Genomic DNA, 19,308 nt, shown 5'->3' with positions numbered 1-19,308 from the left:
GGCTGTATGCAAATTAGTCTGTTCCTGTCCCAGTGCATGATGGGAACAGGGCAAACCAAACTACAAAAGCCAATTCTTACACTGGGAAGGAAACAAGCTTCCGGGGACCGGTTTCTGGCATTACAGCCGTCTTCGGCCCGGCTTGCTTGAATCCTGATGGTGCAATGAGCAAGGGACCCCTTGTTGTAAATAACAAAAAACAACTAGGCAAGTCCCTTCTCGCATTAATCTTCCACCGGAATGCAGGGCGTATGTACTGGTCCTAGTAAATGTCTCTAAATTAAGGAAGGATCAGGACGAAACTCCCACATCTCTCAAAAACAAAACCCTACATTGGTTAATTGCAAATTGCAACTTTCCTATGGATGGCGCAAGGGAGATTATTAACACCCAGAGAGTGGGCTGGATTGGCCCACTCAGGAAAAAGTTTGAGGGTGATTGTGTTACAATAAATTTTAAAACCCCACAATGGGCAGAGAAAACACTAGCTAGCGCCCCATCACCCTCACCATGGGAATTCAACACTACACTCCTTCCACTAGGCTATTTTTATAGACATTTGATACCCCCCAAACAAGCTACGGTGAATTACCCTATAATTCCATATCAAGACTTGAATTTCGGAGCAAGGATCAAATCACCGCTTTTTATTCAGAACCAGGAGTCCAATTTTAATCACATGAATAGCCGCAATTGGCGGAATCAGGCCCCAATGTCAGTTCCCATCTCCCATCCCCTGGACAACCCACAATTCTCAACCATGCACCAATATAATTATAGAGATAGGTCTTATCCAGTCCCCGACCCCTATCAGTTTACACCGATAACTGAGGCTAGGCAAACATTCCACATCCCTACTTACAATCGGTTTGAATACTTTTCCAACTTAGACGAACAGGACTGACTGGTTACATTGGCTAATAATGATATGCATAGCCAAGTAACAGTCAGCAAATCAGAGGGACAACCAGCACCAGTTGTAGTTTGTCAGGATATAAATGGCCCAAATGAAATCATGTTTTCTAATAGCATTTTGCCCATTTTTGCCAATACAATCAATGACAAAATAGGGAATATTGGGAGTAGACCTGGCAAACATTGTACTACTTATGGTTTATCAATTTTAAGCTGGAATGTTGCAGGACTGGAATCTAAACTGTCGGACCCTGCATGGATTGAGATAATTAATAATGTAGATATTCTCATGTTTCAAGAAACATGGGCTGTATGGAATTTATACATAGAGGGCTATCACTGTTTCAGCCTAACATCACCTAAACCCAATTTCGGCCGAGCAGTGGGTGGCTTATTCATTGGGATTAGGATCCTGGCAGGTGGTACAATTAGAGACTTGCAGATTGATAACCTTGACAACCCCAATATTCAAATTCTTGAATATAAGTCAAAGTCAAAGACCACGATTTATTTAATTAATTTTTATAACAATGATTTTTATTGTGTACCGAATAAGAATTTTTTGGCATTATCTAAGGTTTTAAGTAAATTTGAATGTTCTTTATCAGTAGATACTGAGACTGGTATTCTAATAGGGGGTGACTTTAACGTGAAACTAATAGAGAATTATGGGTCTGAAGATCAGACCTACCTTGATTTAGTTGATCGTAGGGGTTCGGAACTATCTAAAATATTAACCGAATTTGATCTTGCTGACGCAATGAGAGTAGGGCATAATATTAACTCCCCTTATGCCCCTACGTTTATCAGCAGGGACAGCAGTTCTATTATTGATTATGTATTTATGTCAGCACTGTTAATAGATCGCATAGTAAAAACTTCTGTGGTACAAACATCTTTTAGTGATCATAATCCATTGATGGTAATTCTAAATTTTGCACCTAGTCAGATCTTTATGAATTTAAATGGTGCAAGGGATATTACACCGTCAATTGATGGCCTTCGATTAAAATTAAGGGGAATTGACTGTGGGGCCATTTTAGACAGTGTACAAATGTCACACTCACATCTGATTCAATCTTGTTTGTTCCCCAGTAGTAACCACAACAAATTAATTGCTGATTTTGAAGCATTGTGCTCAAATATTAAAACCCTCTTGTCAGTTCCACTACCCAAGGAATGCAAAGAGCCAAGGTGGTTTGATTCATCTTGCTCCTTGGCAAACAGAGAGTTAAGAAAGGCACTTTCTGCCAAACCTAGGTGCAAAGTTATTGTTCAAGCTGCCAGGAAAAATTATAAAGTAAAAATATTGGAAAGGAAGGCTAACCTACTCTCTGAACAGTGGGACTCTTTGGTTATTAGTGCAAATCTGGGTGGCAGTGGCCCATTTTGGTCCGCTGTAAGGAAAACGAGGGAAATGGGAAAGGAGCTCACCCAAATTAGTTGTAACATAACAAGCGCAGCATGGGAGACTCACTTTTCTAGAATTTATGCAGCACCTTCTGACGAGCAATTTCTCTCTAATCTAGGTCAATTAAGTAGCCTAAAGATTTTGGACCATGAAGTTAAAATAGCCATAAATGAAAGTTCAGGAAATAAGGCGCCCGGACCCGATGGCCTCCCTATTGATATTATTAAATATAATGTCGATTTGTGGACACCAATACTTCTTAATATTTTTAATAGTCTCCCAAAAGTGGCCATGCCGGCTACCTGGGCTACCAGTATTAGGGCGATAATTCGCAGGATCCGACCTATCTCCCTTTTGGATAACACTCTTAAAGTTCTGGCCCGCATAATTTACAATAGAGTATTGGAATGGGCGGTTGACACTTACTTTTTAGATCCCTGTCAGATGGGGTTTCGGAGTGGGGTAGGAACAGTGGAGCAATGTTTAAATCTGAGATTAATAATTGATAAATATAGTGTTGCCCGATTATCTCCTACCTACCTTGCTTTTATGGATCTTTCATCCGCTTTTGACCTCGTGAATAGATCCAAACTCTGGTCAATTCTCTCATCCAACGGTCTTGATGATACTCTCGTAAGATTCTTAGCCTATCTCCATACTGACCTGAAAGCACGGGTACGTATTGGGATGGGTGGAGAGGTCTCAGGAGCCATTGAAATAGGGAGAGGGGTGAGACAGGGGTGCGTTTTAGCACCCCTGTTGTTCATCATTTATATCAATGGTTTATCCAACTGTTTGAAAAAAGTCACCTCTGATGTCCCAATGATTTTAGGTAAACCTTTACCTGTGCTTTTATACGCAGACGATGCGGTGCTTATGGCCCGCACTCCTAATGCTCTTCGTCTGCTTACACATAGTTTTGTTAATTTTATGGGGGGTCTGGACTTGAGGGTAAATTTTAAAAAATCTTTTATTATGTCCTGTGGCCCAGGCAAAAGGAAACTCAATACTATCCAGATAGGTACAGATAAACTAGAATCTGTTCCTAAATTCCCGTATTTAGGGTTGGTTTTTGCTGCGAACGGTTCGTGGAGTGGGCATCTGGCCCACGCCACGAGCAAGTTCTCGAAAGCCAACAACTCTGTTCTGAGCCTCCCTCGCCCGAAGAAAATTGGTGCCACTAAGGCTATTTTAAAGATTTTTAAATTGCAGTGCTCACCTGTTGCCACGTATGGAGCAGAGGTATGGGGGTCGGGAAGTAGTCTTTGTATACAAAGGGAGGAAAACCGCTTTTGTAGGAAAGTGTTGGGGCACACCGATTTCCTCATCTGATTTTATTTGCCATAGTGAACTAAATCTTCCTTATATAAGTGATTTTATCAGAGTAAGACCAGTTCTCTTCTGGATTAGAATCTGGATGAATGATGCTGCTGTCCTTACACAAAATATTATTAAGGACTACTTAAACTGTGAACAAGGAATGAAGATTCCTTGGTTCACAGAAGTTTTTAAATCACTTAACAAAGTTGATAGAGGTACTTTGTTCACTGATCCTACGACAATTGAATTAAAGGATAAAGTTGAGGTTCAAAATGCACTTTACAAAAATGGTCGTATAGGAAGAGAATCCCAGAAATCAAGTGTTATGAAATATATAGGAAATGGACTGTGTAAACAAATCTTGCCGCCCTATCTTTCTCTCCCTATGTCCAGTTGGGAGCGATCATTGTTGTTTCGTTTAAGGGCAGGTACCGTAAAATTTTTGCTGTCCTTTCCTATGGGGTATCGACATAGTGCTGATTTCACTCCATGCCCTTGTGATGGTGTGAGCACACAGGATGACCTGCACTTTTTATTTTTCTGTAAATTTTATCTGAGATTTATTAAATGGTTTTTAACTCCTTACTTTAAAAAATACAGACCTCTCACACTTAAAGAATCTTATATAATGTTGATTACTTTGGACACTGATGAATTGACTTTTCGCACCAGCACTTTTTTAAGATCGGCCATACGAGCGCGCAAGACGATGGAAAATCCCTGAACATAGAAACTGAATGTAGAAACTAGTCACAATGATTTTTATTAAAGAAAATAATATAATGAAATGAAATCCATTGTACAGTTATAGTATGGAATTTAATGTTATTATGATATGTTTTTCTGTATAACATTCTCTCTATTTGTTTTATATTTAAATGAATTATTGCTGTAATCGGTACTTTTATGAATTTTAAGAAATTCGAATAAAGGTCTTTTGAACTTGAATATGCCGAAGTGACACCTGACTCCTTCCCGGACGCTCCCTTTCATCGGAGCTGTTGTGGACACTGCAGTTTCCAGCTTATGCTCCTGAACGCAGAGTCCAGAATATTCAGGCTATGATACGGATGTTTGAGCTTCTGTCCTAGGTTTTGGTGAGACGGAGTCAGGGGCTGCTGGGACTCATGGACTTCTGCATCTCCAGTGGGTGCAGCATGAGGGCCAGATGGTCCAGATCCCAGAAGGAACTACAAAAGGTCTGCAGTAGTGGTTAAAGGCCTATCACTGGGTCAGCGGCAGAACCCTCTCCCTTCCCCAATCAGATCTGAAAATAGTGACAGATGCGTCACCGGGGATGGGGCGGCCATCTAAGAGAGGAGGGGATCAGGTCTCTGGCAGAATCCGGACTCCACATCAACCATCTGGAGCTCCGGGAGATCCGGCAGGCCTCAGTGCATCTACCCAGAATAACTGGCTCTTCACATTAAAGCTTCCTTTCTGTCAAAAGTTGTTACTCCCTTTCATGTAGGCCAGCCCATCACCCTGCCTAACTATTACACTCCGCCACATCCATCTGAGGAAGAGAAGCAACTCAAAAATAGCATTGTCATTCTACCTTTACCACACAGAAGAGTTAAGGGTGGACAACCAACCTTCGTGGGGTATATCAGGACAAACAAGGGGAAGGCTGTGCAGAATTAAACCATCTCCCAAAGGACCGTGCTCTGAATTAAAATCTGCTATGTTCTGGCCAAGCCGCAACCCTCAGGGCTCCTGTGCTCATTCCACCAGCGCTAAGGTTGACACCACTGAATTAACATGCGGAGTTCCGCTCCTGGACATCTGGCATACCAACCTGGGGGGGTTGGGGGGGGGGGGAATTAAAAAGGTAAAACGTACCTCCTGTCTGCGTCGCTGCTCTCCACTCCTTCCTCTGGCCGAAACAGGAGGACACAGGAAACGCCCAGGCTCCCCATAGCCAATCACACCGCTGCAAGATGGCCGGCCATACATTCATGCACAGGTAGTGAGAGAAAACCACTCCTCCCCTGCTCCTTCAGGAGAGCACCCACGCCTGTTTCCCAAAGCTGCTGCACCCGCAACAAGAAAAAATAAAACGATAATAACATTGAGTTGTTATCATAATATTTTTTCTTACGCTGCTGAATAGCAGTGGGGTGACGCTCCTCACCCTTAGTGGAGTCGTCGCCACTGCTTCTTCACACACTTTCACAAAGCATTACTGTCTGGACAGTCAGGTCCATCGAAACGGGCACTTTGCTTGTTTGTTGCTGCAGGACTTTATATTGTGGAACAATTTAGCAGACCCACTTCAGAGGAGGTATTTCTTGGGTATCTATTCCAAGGTCAAAGACTGGAGCCGGAAAATGTGAGGGGCAACCCCTTTGTGACCGCGATCCACATGGTGATTTCACTGGGGTGGCCTCGGGCTGGGAGTGGTGGTGGAGGCTGTGGCGGGGGAGACAGTGGACTAAGCCCTGGTTGTTTGGGCTTCTTGGGTATGGCATATCCCTCAAGTTCCTTGTAGTTTGACTCCTTGATGGCAAGCCTCTTTCTTCAAGAGAATGTGCTGGGATGGAAAAGTCCAGTGCACAGTGACTGACATACACCTCTGGCCTGAATGACCCAGATACATGGATATCTGGATCCTGGTAATGATTTTTGGCCATGGGCGGACACAAATCATGCGTGTGCCATGACCTGCCATGTTGAGGTGGACATGATGGACTGGGAAGGGGTGCAACAAGTGCTATCTGCGTGATGGGAGAGAGCACTTCAAAGGAGCGGACATCCACAACCTGAATTCCAAAGGATCAACATTCAATACAATTTGTGTCAGGAGTTGGACTATAAAGGACGGAGCAGGGGCCCACAAGTTGTTCAACAGCACTCTTCATTAGGAGAAAGAATATTGCCAAGCTGTTGTAACAGGGCTCCTTGTTTGGCGAAGGGCCATCACCCAGGAAGCCAAGATGGCTTGTCCTGAGCCTAGATCGCAGGCCTTCCATCTACCAAGACCAGTGGACCTTTGGAGTAGGAGGAGAGCACCTGAGAGGAGCGAGTCCCTGGCGAGTGGATGAAATGAAATGAAAAGATAATTTATAAAGCGCGATGGCTACCCTAAGGCGTCCAAGCGCTGCGGAGGTTTGGGCCAAGGCAGAGCTGCTGGAGTTTATACCGGTTTATTAAAAAGTCAGGTTTTTAGGAGCTTCCGGAATGTCAGCAATTTGGGCTCTGATCTGATTGTGAGGGGGAGCGTGTTCCAGTGCTAGGGAGTGATGTGAGATGCCTGGTCTAGTTGGGACAGTTGCAGGAATGTGGGCTGCTCACTCAGGTTTGCTGTAGTCAAAGACCCCGTGGAAGCACCAAAGTTGGTAACCCCAAAGCATCCACGAAGGGGGCCATCTTGAAGTGCAGGCAGTCAACCACGTAGGCTTCAAAGTCATCAAACCCCATGTGAACAATAAGGGGGGGCGAACCATGAATCAGACCAGCTGTCCTGATTTGTCGTGCTGAGAAAGCCAGGAGAAACGTACTGATTGCCGCAGGAGCCGGACAAGAATGCCCACACCACACATGCGGGCTGTCCAAAGACTGAGGAGCCCGACACATCATTGGGGTAAGACCTTGAGAAGTCACGGGCCCTCAGTATCAAGAGACCAGAGATTGCAAAGGACAGCCCTGGTTCTCAAAGGACTACCGGCTGCCATTGGGTCAGATAAGATTGTTCCAGGCCGTTGGGCCTGCACAAACTTAGTACCTAAACACAGCTAATATTTACTCTTATGGTGAGACAAACAAGTTACTTACCTTCGGTAACGCTTTTTCTGGTAGATACTATATCTGCCTGTGGATTCCTCACCTTGTGAATACCCCTTGCGTCAGCAACATTCGGAAATTCTTTTTTTCGTAGCCTCGCGCCGACGTGGACTCCTGACGTCATAGAGACACGACCTCGCTCGCGACTCCGCTGACGTCACCGACGCCTACAATAGGCCCACGCCGGCGTGATGACATCAGTTCCGCCCTTTTTTCCGTGCCATCGAGGCACACGGACGGACCAATGACAGTAGAAATATACAAGTATACATAGTACACAATAATCAAGGCAAAACACACAGTGTTAAGCAAAAGCAGGAAAGCAATTGGAACATTTCCTTGACAACAAAATATATATACATTACATTACAGTAACTCCGGCATAGAAGAGTGGACAACGGGGAGGCGGGTGGGTCAGTGAGGAATCCACAGGCAGATATAGTATCTACCAGAAAAAGCGTTACCGAAGGTAAGTAACTTGTTCTTCTGATAGATACATCTGCCGTGTGGATTCCTCACCTTGTGAATAGAGTCCCACAGCAGTCCCCACTCCCGGAGGAGGGTGTCCACTCTTCTAGACCAGGAAATCCTGAAGGACAGAGTGCGCAAAGTGACCCTCCCTCCTCACTTCGGAGTCCAAGCAGTAATGCTTCGCGAAAGTGTGGAGGGAAGACCAAGTCGCCGCTCTACAAATATCTTCTACAGGCACACCTCTGGCCAATGCTGAGGTAGAAGACTTAGCTCTAGTAGAATGAGCCCTTATACCCTCTGGTGGTTCCTTACCGGCCAAAGAGTAGCAGATCTTTATGCAGAGGACGATCCATCTCGACAAAGTTCTCTTATGGACCTCTTCCTTTCTTGCAGCCAGCAAATCCAACGAAGAGCTGGTCTTCCAAACGAAAGTCCTTGGATCTGTCCAAGTAAAAGGACACCGCCCTCTTAGGGTCCAGACGGTGCAGTCTCTCTTCCTCCTTAGAAGGGTGAGGGGGAGGATAGAAGGAAGATAAAGTAATGGACTGCCCTAGGTGGAAGGGAGTTACCACCTTAGGCAGAAAAGCAGCCCTGGTCCTGAGAACCATTCGATCAGCATGTATGGACAAGAAAGGGGGCTTGTGACAAAGAGCTTGAAGCTCACTTACCCTCCTTGCCGAGGTTATTGCAACGAGGAAGACTGTTTTAAGGGTAAGAAGCCTCAAGGGACATTTGTGGAGAGGCTCGAAAGGAGCACCCATCAAAAAAGTCAAGACCAGATTCAAGTCCCACTGAGGCACAATAAAAGGGACAGGAGGAAACATATTCATAAGTCCCTTTAAAAACCTTAAAACCACAGGTGACTTAAAAAGAGAAGGCTGGTCAGGCAAACAGAGAAAAGCTGACAGCGCAGAAAGATAACCTTTCCCCGTGGCAACAGCAAGACCCTGCTGAGCCAGAGAAAGGGCAAACTGGAGAACGTGAGACAAATGGGCCTTCAAAGGATCGATAGACCTTTCCCCACACCACGAGACAAATTTCGCCCATCTATAAGAATAGATGGACTTAGTGGAGTCACGCCTGGCTGACAAGATGACATCCACAACGTCAGATGGGAGGGAAAAGGAAATCAGGTTGCCCCGCTCAATCTCCAGGCATGAAGGTGCAATGTCTGGAGGTGGGGGTGTAGAACCTGCCCCTCCATCTGAGAGAGGAGGTCTGCCCTGTGAGGGAGACGGAGCGGCGGGTGAGAGGAGAGGTGGAGAAGATCTGTATACCACACCCTTCTTGGCCAATCCGGGGCGACCAATATGACTTGGGCCCTGTCTTGCCGAATCTTCCTCAGAACCCGAGGAATCAAGGGTATGGGAGGAAACGCGTAAAGGAGTTGACCTCTCCAACTCAACTGAAACGCATCCCCCAAGGCTCCTTGCATCGGATACTGGAGACTGCAGAATGACAGGCAGTGAGCATTCTCGCGAGTGGCCAACAGGTCCACCCGAGGAGTCCCCCACATCTGAAAGATGTCGTGAACCACGCCCGGGTGAAGCCTCCACTCGTGGTCGGCAGAGAACTGCCGACTGAGACTGTCTGCACGAACGTTCAACACCCCGGCCAGATGATTTGCCATCAGACAAATCTGATGGTCCTGAACCCAGGACCAGAGACGCAGAGCCTCTCTGCAGAGACACTGCGACCCCACTCCTCCCTGCTTGTTGATGTACCACATCGCAGTCGTGTTGTCCGTCAGGACTTGGACTGACCGACCGCGAAGGGAAGGAAGGAAGGCCTTGAGTGCCAAACGTATCGCCCGCAATTCTAAAAGGTTGATGTGAAGCAACCTTTCCTCTGGAGACCAAAGGCCCTTGACCTCCAGATCCCCCAGATGAGCACCCCACCCGAGAGTGGATGCATCCGTTATCACTGAGGCCACTGATGGAGGCAGATGAAAAGGCTTTCCTTGAGACAGATTGCCTTCCACGCCCCACCAAAACAGATCCGCTGCAGCTTCTCTGGAGATCCTCACCGACTCCCTGAGATCTCCGTTGTGTTGATACCACTGCCTGCGGAGGCACCACTGGAGTGCCCTCATGTGCCAGCGTGCATGACTGACCAACAGAATGCAAGAAGCCATCAGACCGAGCAGGCGGAGGACCTTCAGGACTGGAACAACCGCTCCATTGAAGAATAAAGGAATCATCTCCTGTATGTCGCGAATCCTTTGAGGGGGAGGGAATGCACGACATACAGTCGTGTCCAGTACAGCACCTATGAACAGGTTGCGCTGGGAGGGCACCAGGTGAGACTTGGGTACGTTTATCGAAAAACCCAACCTGAACAACAACAGTGTTGTCTCCTGCAGATGATGAAGCACTCTCTCAGACGACTCCGTTTTGATCAGCCAGTCGTCCAGATACGGGAATACAGGAATCCCCGATCTTCTGAGATGCGCCGCCACCACTGCCATCACCTTGGTGAAAACTCGAGGTGCAGTAGTAAGTCCAAACGGAAGGACCGCAAACTGGTAGTGCTGCGACTCCACCGTAAAACGGAGATACCTCCTGTGCGACTTCAGGATCGGAATATGAAAATACGCATCCTGCAAGTCGAGCGACACCATCCAGTCTTCTTCCAGCAGAGCCTGAAGAACCTGAGCAAGGGTGAGCATCTTGAATTTCTCCTGCTTCAGATAAAAATTCAAGATCCTGAGATCTAGGATTGGACAAAGCCTGCCATCCTTCTTGGGAATCAGGAAATACCGGGAGTAGCATCCCTGACCCATTTCCTGCTCTGGGACCACCTCTATCGCACCTCCTGAAGGAGTAACAGATGTTCCTCTGAGCAATACCCCTGGCAAGGAGGGTAATTGGGAGGGAATTCCCGAAAGGGAAGGGCATACCCATTCTCTACGAGATTGAGAACCCAAAGATCTGATGTAACCGATTCCCAATCTCGTAGAAAGTGGGTAAGCCGACCCCCCACTGGGCCTACATGATCCTGAATGGCGGATCTAGGGCTGCTTTTCTGTGGCTGGGGGGTTGGAAGAGGTGGAGGAGGAGGAGGCTTGACGCCCTCGAGGACGTGCCCTCTGCTTTCCTCTGTAAGACCTATATAAGGTATTCTGCTGCTGCTGCTGTTGCTGCTGCTGCTGGCCTTGTCTATACGACCGAAAGGAAGAGCGGCCAAATCCTCTAAATTTCCTGTTCGTTGCGCCCCTGACCTGAAGGCCAAGAGACCTAGCAGTTGCCCTGCTGTCCTTGAATCTTTCCAAGGCCGTGTCTGCTTTCTTTCCAAAAAGCCCCACACCATCGAAGGGCAAATCCAACAATGCAGACTGCACATCAGTTGAAAAATCAGAAGACTTTAACCAGGCTGAACGCCTCGTGGCAACCGCCGTGCCCATGATCCTTGCCACAAAATCCGTAGTATCAAGTCCACTTTGGATGACCTGACGAGCCGCCGCCTGAGAGTCAGACAAAGCTTCTTCAAAGTCTTTTCTACTTTCCTCAGGAACCTTAGGGACCAATGAACGCATAGAGTCCATAAGAGCATGAATGTATCTTCCCATAAGGCAAGTGGCGTTAGAAGACTTCAAAGCCATACTGGCCGAAGAAAAAACCTTTTTCGCCACTTGATCCTGCTTCTTGGCCTCTTTGTCGGCAGGTACTTGCGGAAAAGCCCCAACAGACTTTTTAGAGCAAGCGGCCTGAATTACCAAACTCTCAGGGGAAGGATGAGAAGATAAGAAAGCAGGATCCTCAGGAGCCACTCTATATCTCCTTGCCACACTTTTCGAAACTGCAGGAGCAGAAAAGGGCTTCTTCCAAACCTCCATGATGGGATCCTTTAAAGCGTCATTAAATGGTAGCAAAGGTTCCACCGACGAGCTTGGAGAATGGAGGACCTCTGTTAACAAGTTCGACTTAAACTCGACCGAAGGCAAAATCAAACCCAAAAGTCCTGCTGCCTTCTTCATGACAACATGATAAGGTTGAACATCCCTGGAGGGAACTTCAGGTCCTGAAGGCAACGACCACTCTGGAGAAAACTCGAGACCACTAGCATCCGCCAGGTCTTCAAAACAACTCCCCTCCAGCTCACCTTCCTCCACCTCAGAAGATGATTCATCAACCCTCTGTTCATCCAGAAGTCGTTGAGCTTCTCTACGAGATCTCATCTTCACTCGAAGTGCGGTCGAATCCAAAGCCGAATTCGACGGCGCCAGAGTCGACTTCGGAACCGAATCCGAGGGCTTGGAAGGCCGCCCCATAGAATCCAAAGGAGCCGGTGACGCCGGGACCGGAGTCGTCGACTTTGGCCGAGCCGGCGTCGACACCGGCGTCGACCTCGGTGGAGCTTGGTACTGCCACAACGGAGTCGGAGCCGGCATATACGGCATGAAGGGTGCCGGAGCATATGAGTGTGGAACACCCAAATTGAAAGCCATTGGACCCATGGGACCCGAAGGTGCTCCAGAGGGGTACCACGACCTCGAGAAGACACCATACATCGCGTTTAAAAACGCAGAGGGGTCCTGACCTGGAGCCGGGAATGGTGGATGCTCAGGTCGACCTCGTGGCACGTTCGAATCTGTCTCCTCAACAGGATTCGAAACCTCCTCCTCAACAGGAACCCCAACTGTGTCCTCCGGAGCCGGAGATGGAGCCGGGGACGGAGCCGGGGACGGAGCCGGGGACGGAGACGGAGCCGGAGACGGATCCGCAACTGGAATCGGAGACTGGACCACCGATTCCGAAGGCGAAGCCTCACCTTCTCGATCCGACACCTGAAGAGGAATCACCTTCGACCTCATCCTCTTGGGAGACTTCGATCTAGAATGATGATGGGAACCATGCCTCCTTTTCTTGTGCTTCTTGTGAGAACCAGAGGTGTGACCGGACGAAGACTTCGAAGCCGACGCCTCCCGAGACCTCGACCTGGATCTCGACCTCGACTTCTTCGAGTGCTTCGATGATCTTTTCACCTTACTCGCCTTAATCCTGGCCACAAGAAGCTTGGATTCTCTTTCACGGAGAGCCTTCGGATTCATCTTTTGACACTATGAACATCCATCGACGTCATGATCCGAACTTAAACACCAGATGCAGTCCTGGTGAGGGTCCGTAACGGACATCATCTTCCCACATTCTCTGCAAGGCTTAAACCCGGTCTTCTTTGTCGACATGACAATAGAACACAAATATCCGAGAATGGAGAATCGAGGAAATAAAGTAACACTGTACTAAGGCTACAGAGTATCCCGAAACCGTTAGCGTCGACGACGCGGAAAAAAGGGAACTGATGTCATCACGCCGGCGTGGGCCTATTGTAGGCGTCGGTGACGTCAGCGGAGTCGCGAGCGAGGTCGTGTCTTTATGACGTCAGGAGTCCACGTCGGCGCGAGGCTACGAAAAAAAGAATTTCCGAATGTTGCTGACGCAAGGGGTATTCACAAGGTGAGGAATCCACACGGCAGATGTATCTATCAGAAAGACTTTTTTGCATGGGGCCACATCTGGGAGTCTCCTCAAGTATAGAATGGAGAGTACAAACCTCTCTTGACAGGACAGAGAGACTCTGAGATTTCACCCAGGATGAAGCTTCCAAGCTGACCTTAACAGGCTGTGGAGATGATTTAGTGTGTTGATGCTATGCTTTGTGCAACCACATTAAAATATTCATTTTTTCATAAAAGCAAGTTTTGGGCTGGAAAACCATCATATTGCCATTACTATGTGTACTTTGAGTCCTGAGCCTGTATACGCCTCTCACATGCCTTCCCCTCCAAGAGCTTAGGACTGCTTGACCCGTCCTGCCACTGGGAGCAAAGTACTGAAAGGGAGAGTACTTGGCCCAGTTTCTCAGTACCTATATATAGTATGTCAGGCCCCACGACAACCTCCATGGTTGAGCCCTTTAACTCCTGTTGCTCAGTGAATTTACAAATGGGGTTCTGACAATTGGAGTGACAATCGCCCTGAGACCTCTTTTGGTGATTTGTTGCGCTATATAAAAGCCTTTGACATTTGACAGTGGGTCTGGCTCCTGTGGTGGTAGACAGGACTTTTTTTTCTACAGTTGGGGTGTATGTAGACCTTTCTTTGTTTTATGTCTGGGGTATCTGGCAACTCTATAGGCACAAGCGGCTTGCTCAGTGGCGAGTCTGGTGTGGAGGGTTTTGGTACCAAGGGCGGTGGCTCAGAGCTCCGCGGCTTGGCTGGAGTCTTTTCAACTTGAGGCTCAGCAACATTGCCTCAAGGCCTTTCCGGAGCAGAGGATAGCTCTTGGCACCAAGGCTTCTAAGGAAATGCAGCTTGGTCTGTGGTGGTGGGTGTGGTTGCCCCAGAGTGTTCTCCCTCCCTCACATAGGAAAAGATTAAGTACCCAACACTAGGTGGCAGGAGTGTTCAGAGCATGACATTTCCAACAGAATATGCTACAAACAATTTCCAAGGGTTTTCACACAAAATTGTTGGTTTTAAAAGGTACACACAATGAAATATGAAGTTGTTCTATTTGCTTGGCATGCGCCACCTTTCAAATTTTCTCAAGGGATATTATAAGTGTCCTGAGATGATCATGTTTTCATGTTCTCTCTAAATAGCTACGACTCCTGGTCTTCCTACATTTACAATCTCATCAGTTTATACCATTCCAGCACTGCTTTTGCATATTATTTTTATGACAAAGGATGCATTTGTCAGGGGGCCATCCTCATTTTTCGTGGAAGGTTCATGGAGCTCCAGTTGCAAAGACTGTAATGGCACTATTTGACTGACTGAATGACAGCACTGCATATCCATCAGCTTCATGCCTTACCCTGGATGACCAGCTTGGCGCTATCTTGGGCTTGTCCAGAGAAGCTGGTCACTCTGCAGGTGTAGACTCCTTCACTTGCACGATTCAGATTTGGAATCCTACAGGGCAACAGATGGCAGAGGTTTAAAAATAAAAATCACATGGGTGATCACATGGGAGCCTTAAGTGCCCAATAGTCATAACATCCATATTTCTCAGACAGTCTAGATCCTATGCCAATTATCTTTGTAGACTTCAAAACAGAATACACTGTGTCTTCCCTAGATAGGTATAGTGAGTTGTTGCACACCAGCATCAACTGATAAATCAGGCTTAGTGAAAAGAAGGCTATTTAATCACCCGGTCTCATTTAGAGATCCCTACAGCCATATGCATATCTTACAAAGTGATGTAGTAAACATAGGTTCCCAGTCAAGTGTAATATATCAGAGCATGATACTGTGTAACACAGGTTTCACTAATAAAGGATCAAACTGCCTTCAAGTAAGGAGTCAACCCCCATTCTTTCACAGTAAATACCAGTGAAACCTCCAACTTAATTTTAAAATATCTTTTTAGTCTCTTAAGCCTCTGACAAATACATTTCCTTGATTCTTAAAACAAATATACGGTTAGTGACAAGTCTAAGTTCAATTAACGAGGAGAAATTATCAGGATGTGAGTTTCAAGAGAGAAACCACCAATTCTCTTTACAAATGAACATGCTTCACATTGTTCATATAAGGGTCAAATCTCGCTATGTCCAACATCCAGCAACCTTGTACTCTACACCACAGGTCATTTTGAATTAGCCTTGTATATCTACTGTGAAATCCCACTACCAAATTCTTACCTTAATACCCCATTGTGCACGCTGTGGCTGGGTGACAGCTGTCCTCCGTCCTTGAACCACTCTATCCTGGCCTCGGAAACTCCACTAAAAGCACAGTTAAACTCTGCCGTTCCACCAATGCCTTTCACGTCAATCTGGGGTGTGATGCGAACTATCAACGGTGCTAAGAGGAAAAATGAATGATGTGAGCTGTTTTTGCCATCTATATCCCTTAGTACCAATTGTTTTTCCTTTATCTACCAAATACAACAGAATTACCTTTTCATTAGTAAGTATAGTTTTCTACATGATCCTTTCTATGTCCATTTGCCAGCAAAGAAAAAAAAAGTTACCTACCTGTAGTGGTAGTTCTCCACTATTGATGTCTTCCATAGATTCACATGCTTGAATCCTCACCGTCGAGGAGTTAGGACTCCCAAGGAAACATTGGAATAGCGGGCCCATGTTAAACATAGCACATAGTCTGTAATGAAATGGTTAATTACCAGTAGATTTGCAGCTTGAAGAATTTTCTGGATTCACTTGCTGCGCATTATTCCGCCATCGAGCGGTTGGGTCTGGTACCAGTTTTTTTTTTGTGAGAGTCGACCATCATTTGGTGGTAACACCATCCCTTGTGTGACCTCAGACGGTGCACAGAAGTTCCTGTGCATGGTCACCATATTCAAATTCTTTTTTCTCTTTCCCTGTTTTTTTTTCCTCTAGGTATTGTCCTTCCTACCCATTTGCTTCATATCCCACTTCTTGGAAAATAGGTGGGTCGCATGTGAATCCAGAAAATTCTTCAAGCTGCAAAACTACTCCTACTGATAAGTGGCCATTTCGATTTGCAGCATGAATTCTTTTCTGAATTTGCATGCTGTGCATCAGATTATGTAGCGGTATCTCATTCCTTGGGTAGGTTAGGTTGAAGAGTGGATGTGTTGGCAAACGGGTGTTGGAGTACTTTCTGTCCTAGCTGTGCTTCCTCGTTCATTTGGATAACCACGCAGTAGTGTTTTGTGAAGGTGTGTGGAGATGACAAGTTTGCTGCCATGCAGATTTCGTCAATGGGTAAGTTTACTAGAAATGCAAGCACTGCACCCTTTTTCCTGTTTGAGTGTGCTCTGGGGAGCACAGTTCATTTTTTTCCACTCGGTTGTAGCAGGTTTCTATAGTTTCTGCTATTCATCGTGAGATTGTTCCCTTGGTCACTCGTGATCCCTTGCTTGTTCTGGCAAAGGAGACAAATAATTGGTTTCCCTTGTGAAAACCCTTTGTTTCCTGTTGGTATGACATCATTGCTTTTCGCATGTACAGTGTGAGAAGGGCTTTCTCTGCTTACGTTTTTAGTTCTTTGAAGAAAGCAGGTAGTTGCATGCATTAGTTGATGTGGAATTGAGATACAACCTTAGATAGGAACTGTGGGCTCATACGGAGGACTAACTTCTCCTTGTGGATTTGCAGGTATGGTTCTTGTGTTCTCAGTGCTTGTAGCTAGCTGACCCTGAGTAGGGATGTGATTGCTATTAAGAAGGTTGTCTTTAAATCCATCTTGTGCATTGGCTCCAAAGGCTCTGTCATCAATTGTGTTAGTACTGTGTTTACGTTCCGCAGGGCCCTAACCTCTTTCACCCTTCCAGGAATATTTTTATTACTGGGAATGTAAAGAGACTGATCTATGTTGTACCTCTAGTATAAGCTACTATTGTGGCTAAGTGAAACTTTAGTGATGCGTAGGTCAGGCCGTTATCTAACAGGTGTGTGAGGAATGTTAGTACAGTTTCCTGTTCTGTTCTTGTTTGCATCCTCTTGTTGTCTGTGCACCAGTGGATGTACTTGTTAAACGTCTCCATGTGGCATTTTCTTATGCTTGGTTTCCTAGCCTCTCTAAGAATTTCCATTGTCATGGGGGTGGCTGTAGATGGCAGGATTCTAGGTATTTAGGCGCAATGCTGCTAGACTCAGAAAGGCTGGTTCCGGGTTGTCCGCTCTTTCGTTTTGCATGGTTAGCAGATCCTGCTCTGCCCTGATTGGGATCATTTGCCCCCTGGACATCTCCAGTAGGTCTGATTACTAGGTCCACTTTGCTCATTGTGGGGCTATGAGGATAAACGGTGTTTGGCATTCTTGCTTTGTCTAGTACCCTTGGAATCAGGGGAATCGGCAGAAAGGAGTATGCTCATTTCCCTGATCAGTTTATTGACAGGGCATTCATCTTGGATTGGTGGTGTGGGAAACTGGAGGCAAAATCTTGGCTATTTGCAGGTTTGCGAAGAGGTCTATATTTTGTTGTGCCCCAGATTTTGAAGACATTGTACAGGACCTCCTGCTTCATCTCCCATTTGAGGGAGGTGCTGTCTTGCTTGCTCTGTCTGTATGCCTCTGTGTTCTGCTTCCCTGATAGGTGGATTGTTTGCAGCGTGATGTCCCTTAGGATTGCCCACCTTCAAATGTCTTGTGCCAGTTGAACAGAGGGAAGGACTTTGTTCCCCACCCAATGTTAGTTGAGGTAGAACATAGTTGTGTAGTCCGTTTGGATCAGTACTGTGTATCCTATAATATATGTCCCTGAAAAGCTGTCAAGGCAAGAGAAACTGTCATCTAGATAGTTTACTTATCTCACAGTATCCATGTGGTTTCAGAGTCCTCTGACCTTCAGGGTGCCTGTGTGCTCTCAAACCCTTGTGAGATGGACCTGTGGTTATGTTCACCATGGGTGATGGTGTTTTGAAAGGTCTCCCTACGGGCACATTTGTTGTGTTTCACCATTTTCTTTTCTCTATTGTACTTTTGCTGTGATAACCACTAGATCTTCCCAGCTCCCCATGGCTTGTGACCATCCATTGCAGATCCATTCAAGTATGTAGAACTTATGCTGTCTTGCATTCCGTATAACTGGGATGCCATCATGGAGACCGAATCCTCTGGTAAAGGAGAGTTTGCTCTGCAATCGCCTCTGCTTTCTTGCAGACTGGGTATGTGCGTGCTGTTCTTGAATTTATGGTTGCTACCATGGACACTTTCACCTGGTCAGACTGTGGAGAAGACTTCTTATGGTTTACTGTGAACCCGAGGCATTGCTGTGTTGCCATTACTGTCTGCATGTCCTTGTGGCATCTCTGCTTGGAATGTGCTCTTACCAACCAGTTGTCTAGGAAGGGTAAGACACAAACGCTTGGTCTTCTTAGGTGCACTGCTACTACCGGTAGCCACTTTGTAAATACCCTTGGTGAAGATTTTATACTGTAGGGTAGCACCCTGAACTGGTAGCACTTAGTCTAGATCTAGTCTGAGAAACGTCTTATACTTCTCTTTTCTTAGGAGTGGTAATACTTCCTATTGTGTTGTCACATTGAAGTGTTGAGTTCTCATGAACTTGTTTAGAAATCTGAGGTAAAGGATTGGTATTGGTGTTAAGCATTATTTTGGAACCAGAAAGTAGGGTGAGTAGATGCCACTTCCTGCCTCCCTTGGAGGAACCCTTTCTACTACTTTTTTGTAAAAGCTCTTTCATTTCTTCTTGCAGTTGTGTGAGTTCCTGTCTCCTGAAGTTCCTGACCTTTGCGGGTCTGTGTGGTGGTGTCTTGGGGACTTCTATGCAGTTACCATGTTTGATTATGTTTAGGAACTAGATGTCTGAAGTAAATGTTCTCCACTCCTCGGGGAACCCCCCTCCCCCTAGTTTGCCCTCAATGACTGTGCTGTGGTGCGGCTGGGTGCCAAATGAGTCACTTGCTTGTTGATCCTCCCATTTCTGTTTGTGGCTCCTCCTCTC

The 19,308-nt window shown here is 46.4% G+C and overlaps 1 protein-coding gene across 2 annotated transcripts in view; it reads right to left on the bottom strand.

Annotated features, from left to right (window-relative positions):
* HSPG2 (heparan sulfate proteoglycan 2) overlaps positions 1 to 19,308 on the bottom strand; it is a 948,088-nt gene that overhangs the window by 97,537 nt on the left and 831,243 nt on the right. For both annotated transcript variants that reach the window (XM_078642606.1, XM_078642605.1), the window contains 2 exons: positions 15,552 to 15,714; positions 14,720 to 14,817 (listed from right to left, as the gene is read on the bottom strand). In XM_078642606.1, coding sequence (XP_078498732.1) covers positions 14,720 to 14,817; positions 15,552 to 15,714 — 261 coding nt within the window. The remainder of the gene's footprint in view (positions 1 to 14,719; positions 14,818 to 15,551; positions 15,715 to 19,308) is intronic.

Source organism: Lissotriton helveticus, chromosome 5_1 (assembly GCF_964261635.1).
Source record: "Lissotriton helveticus chromosome 5_1, aLisHel1.1, whole genome shotgun sequence".
NCBI lineage: Eukaryota > Metazoa > Chordata > Amphibia > Caudata > Salamandridae > Lissotriton > Lissotriton helveticus.
This window is presented reverse-complemented; position numbering and strand designations above follow the sequence as displayed.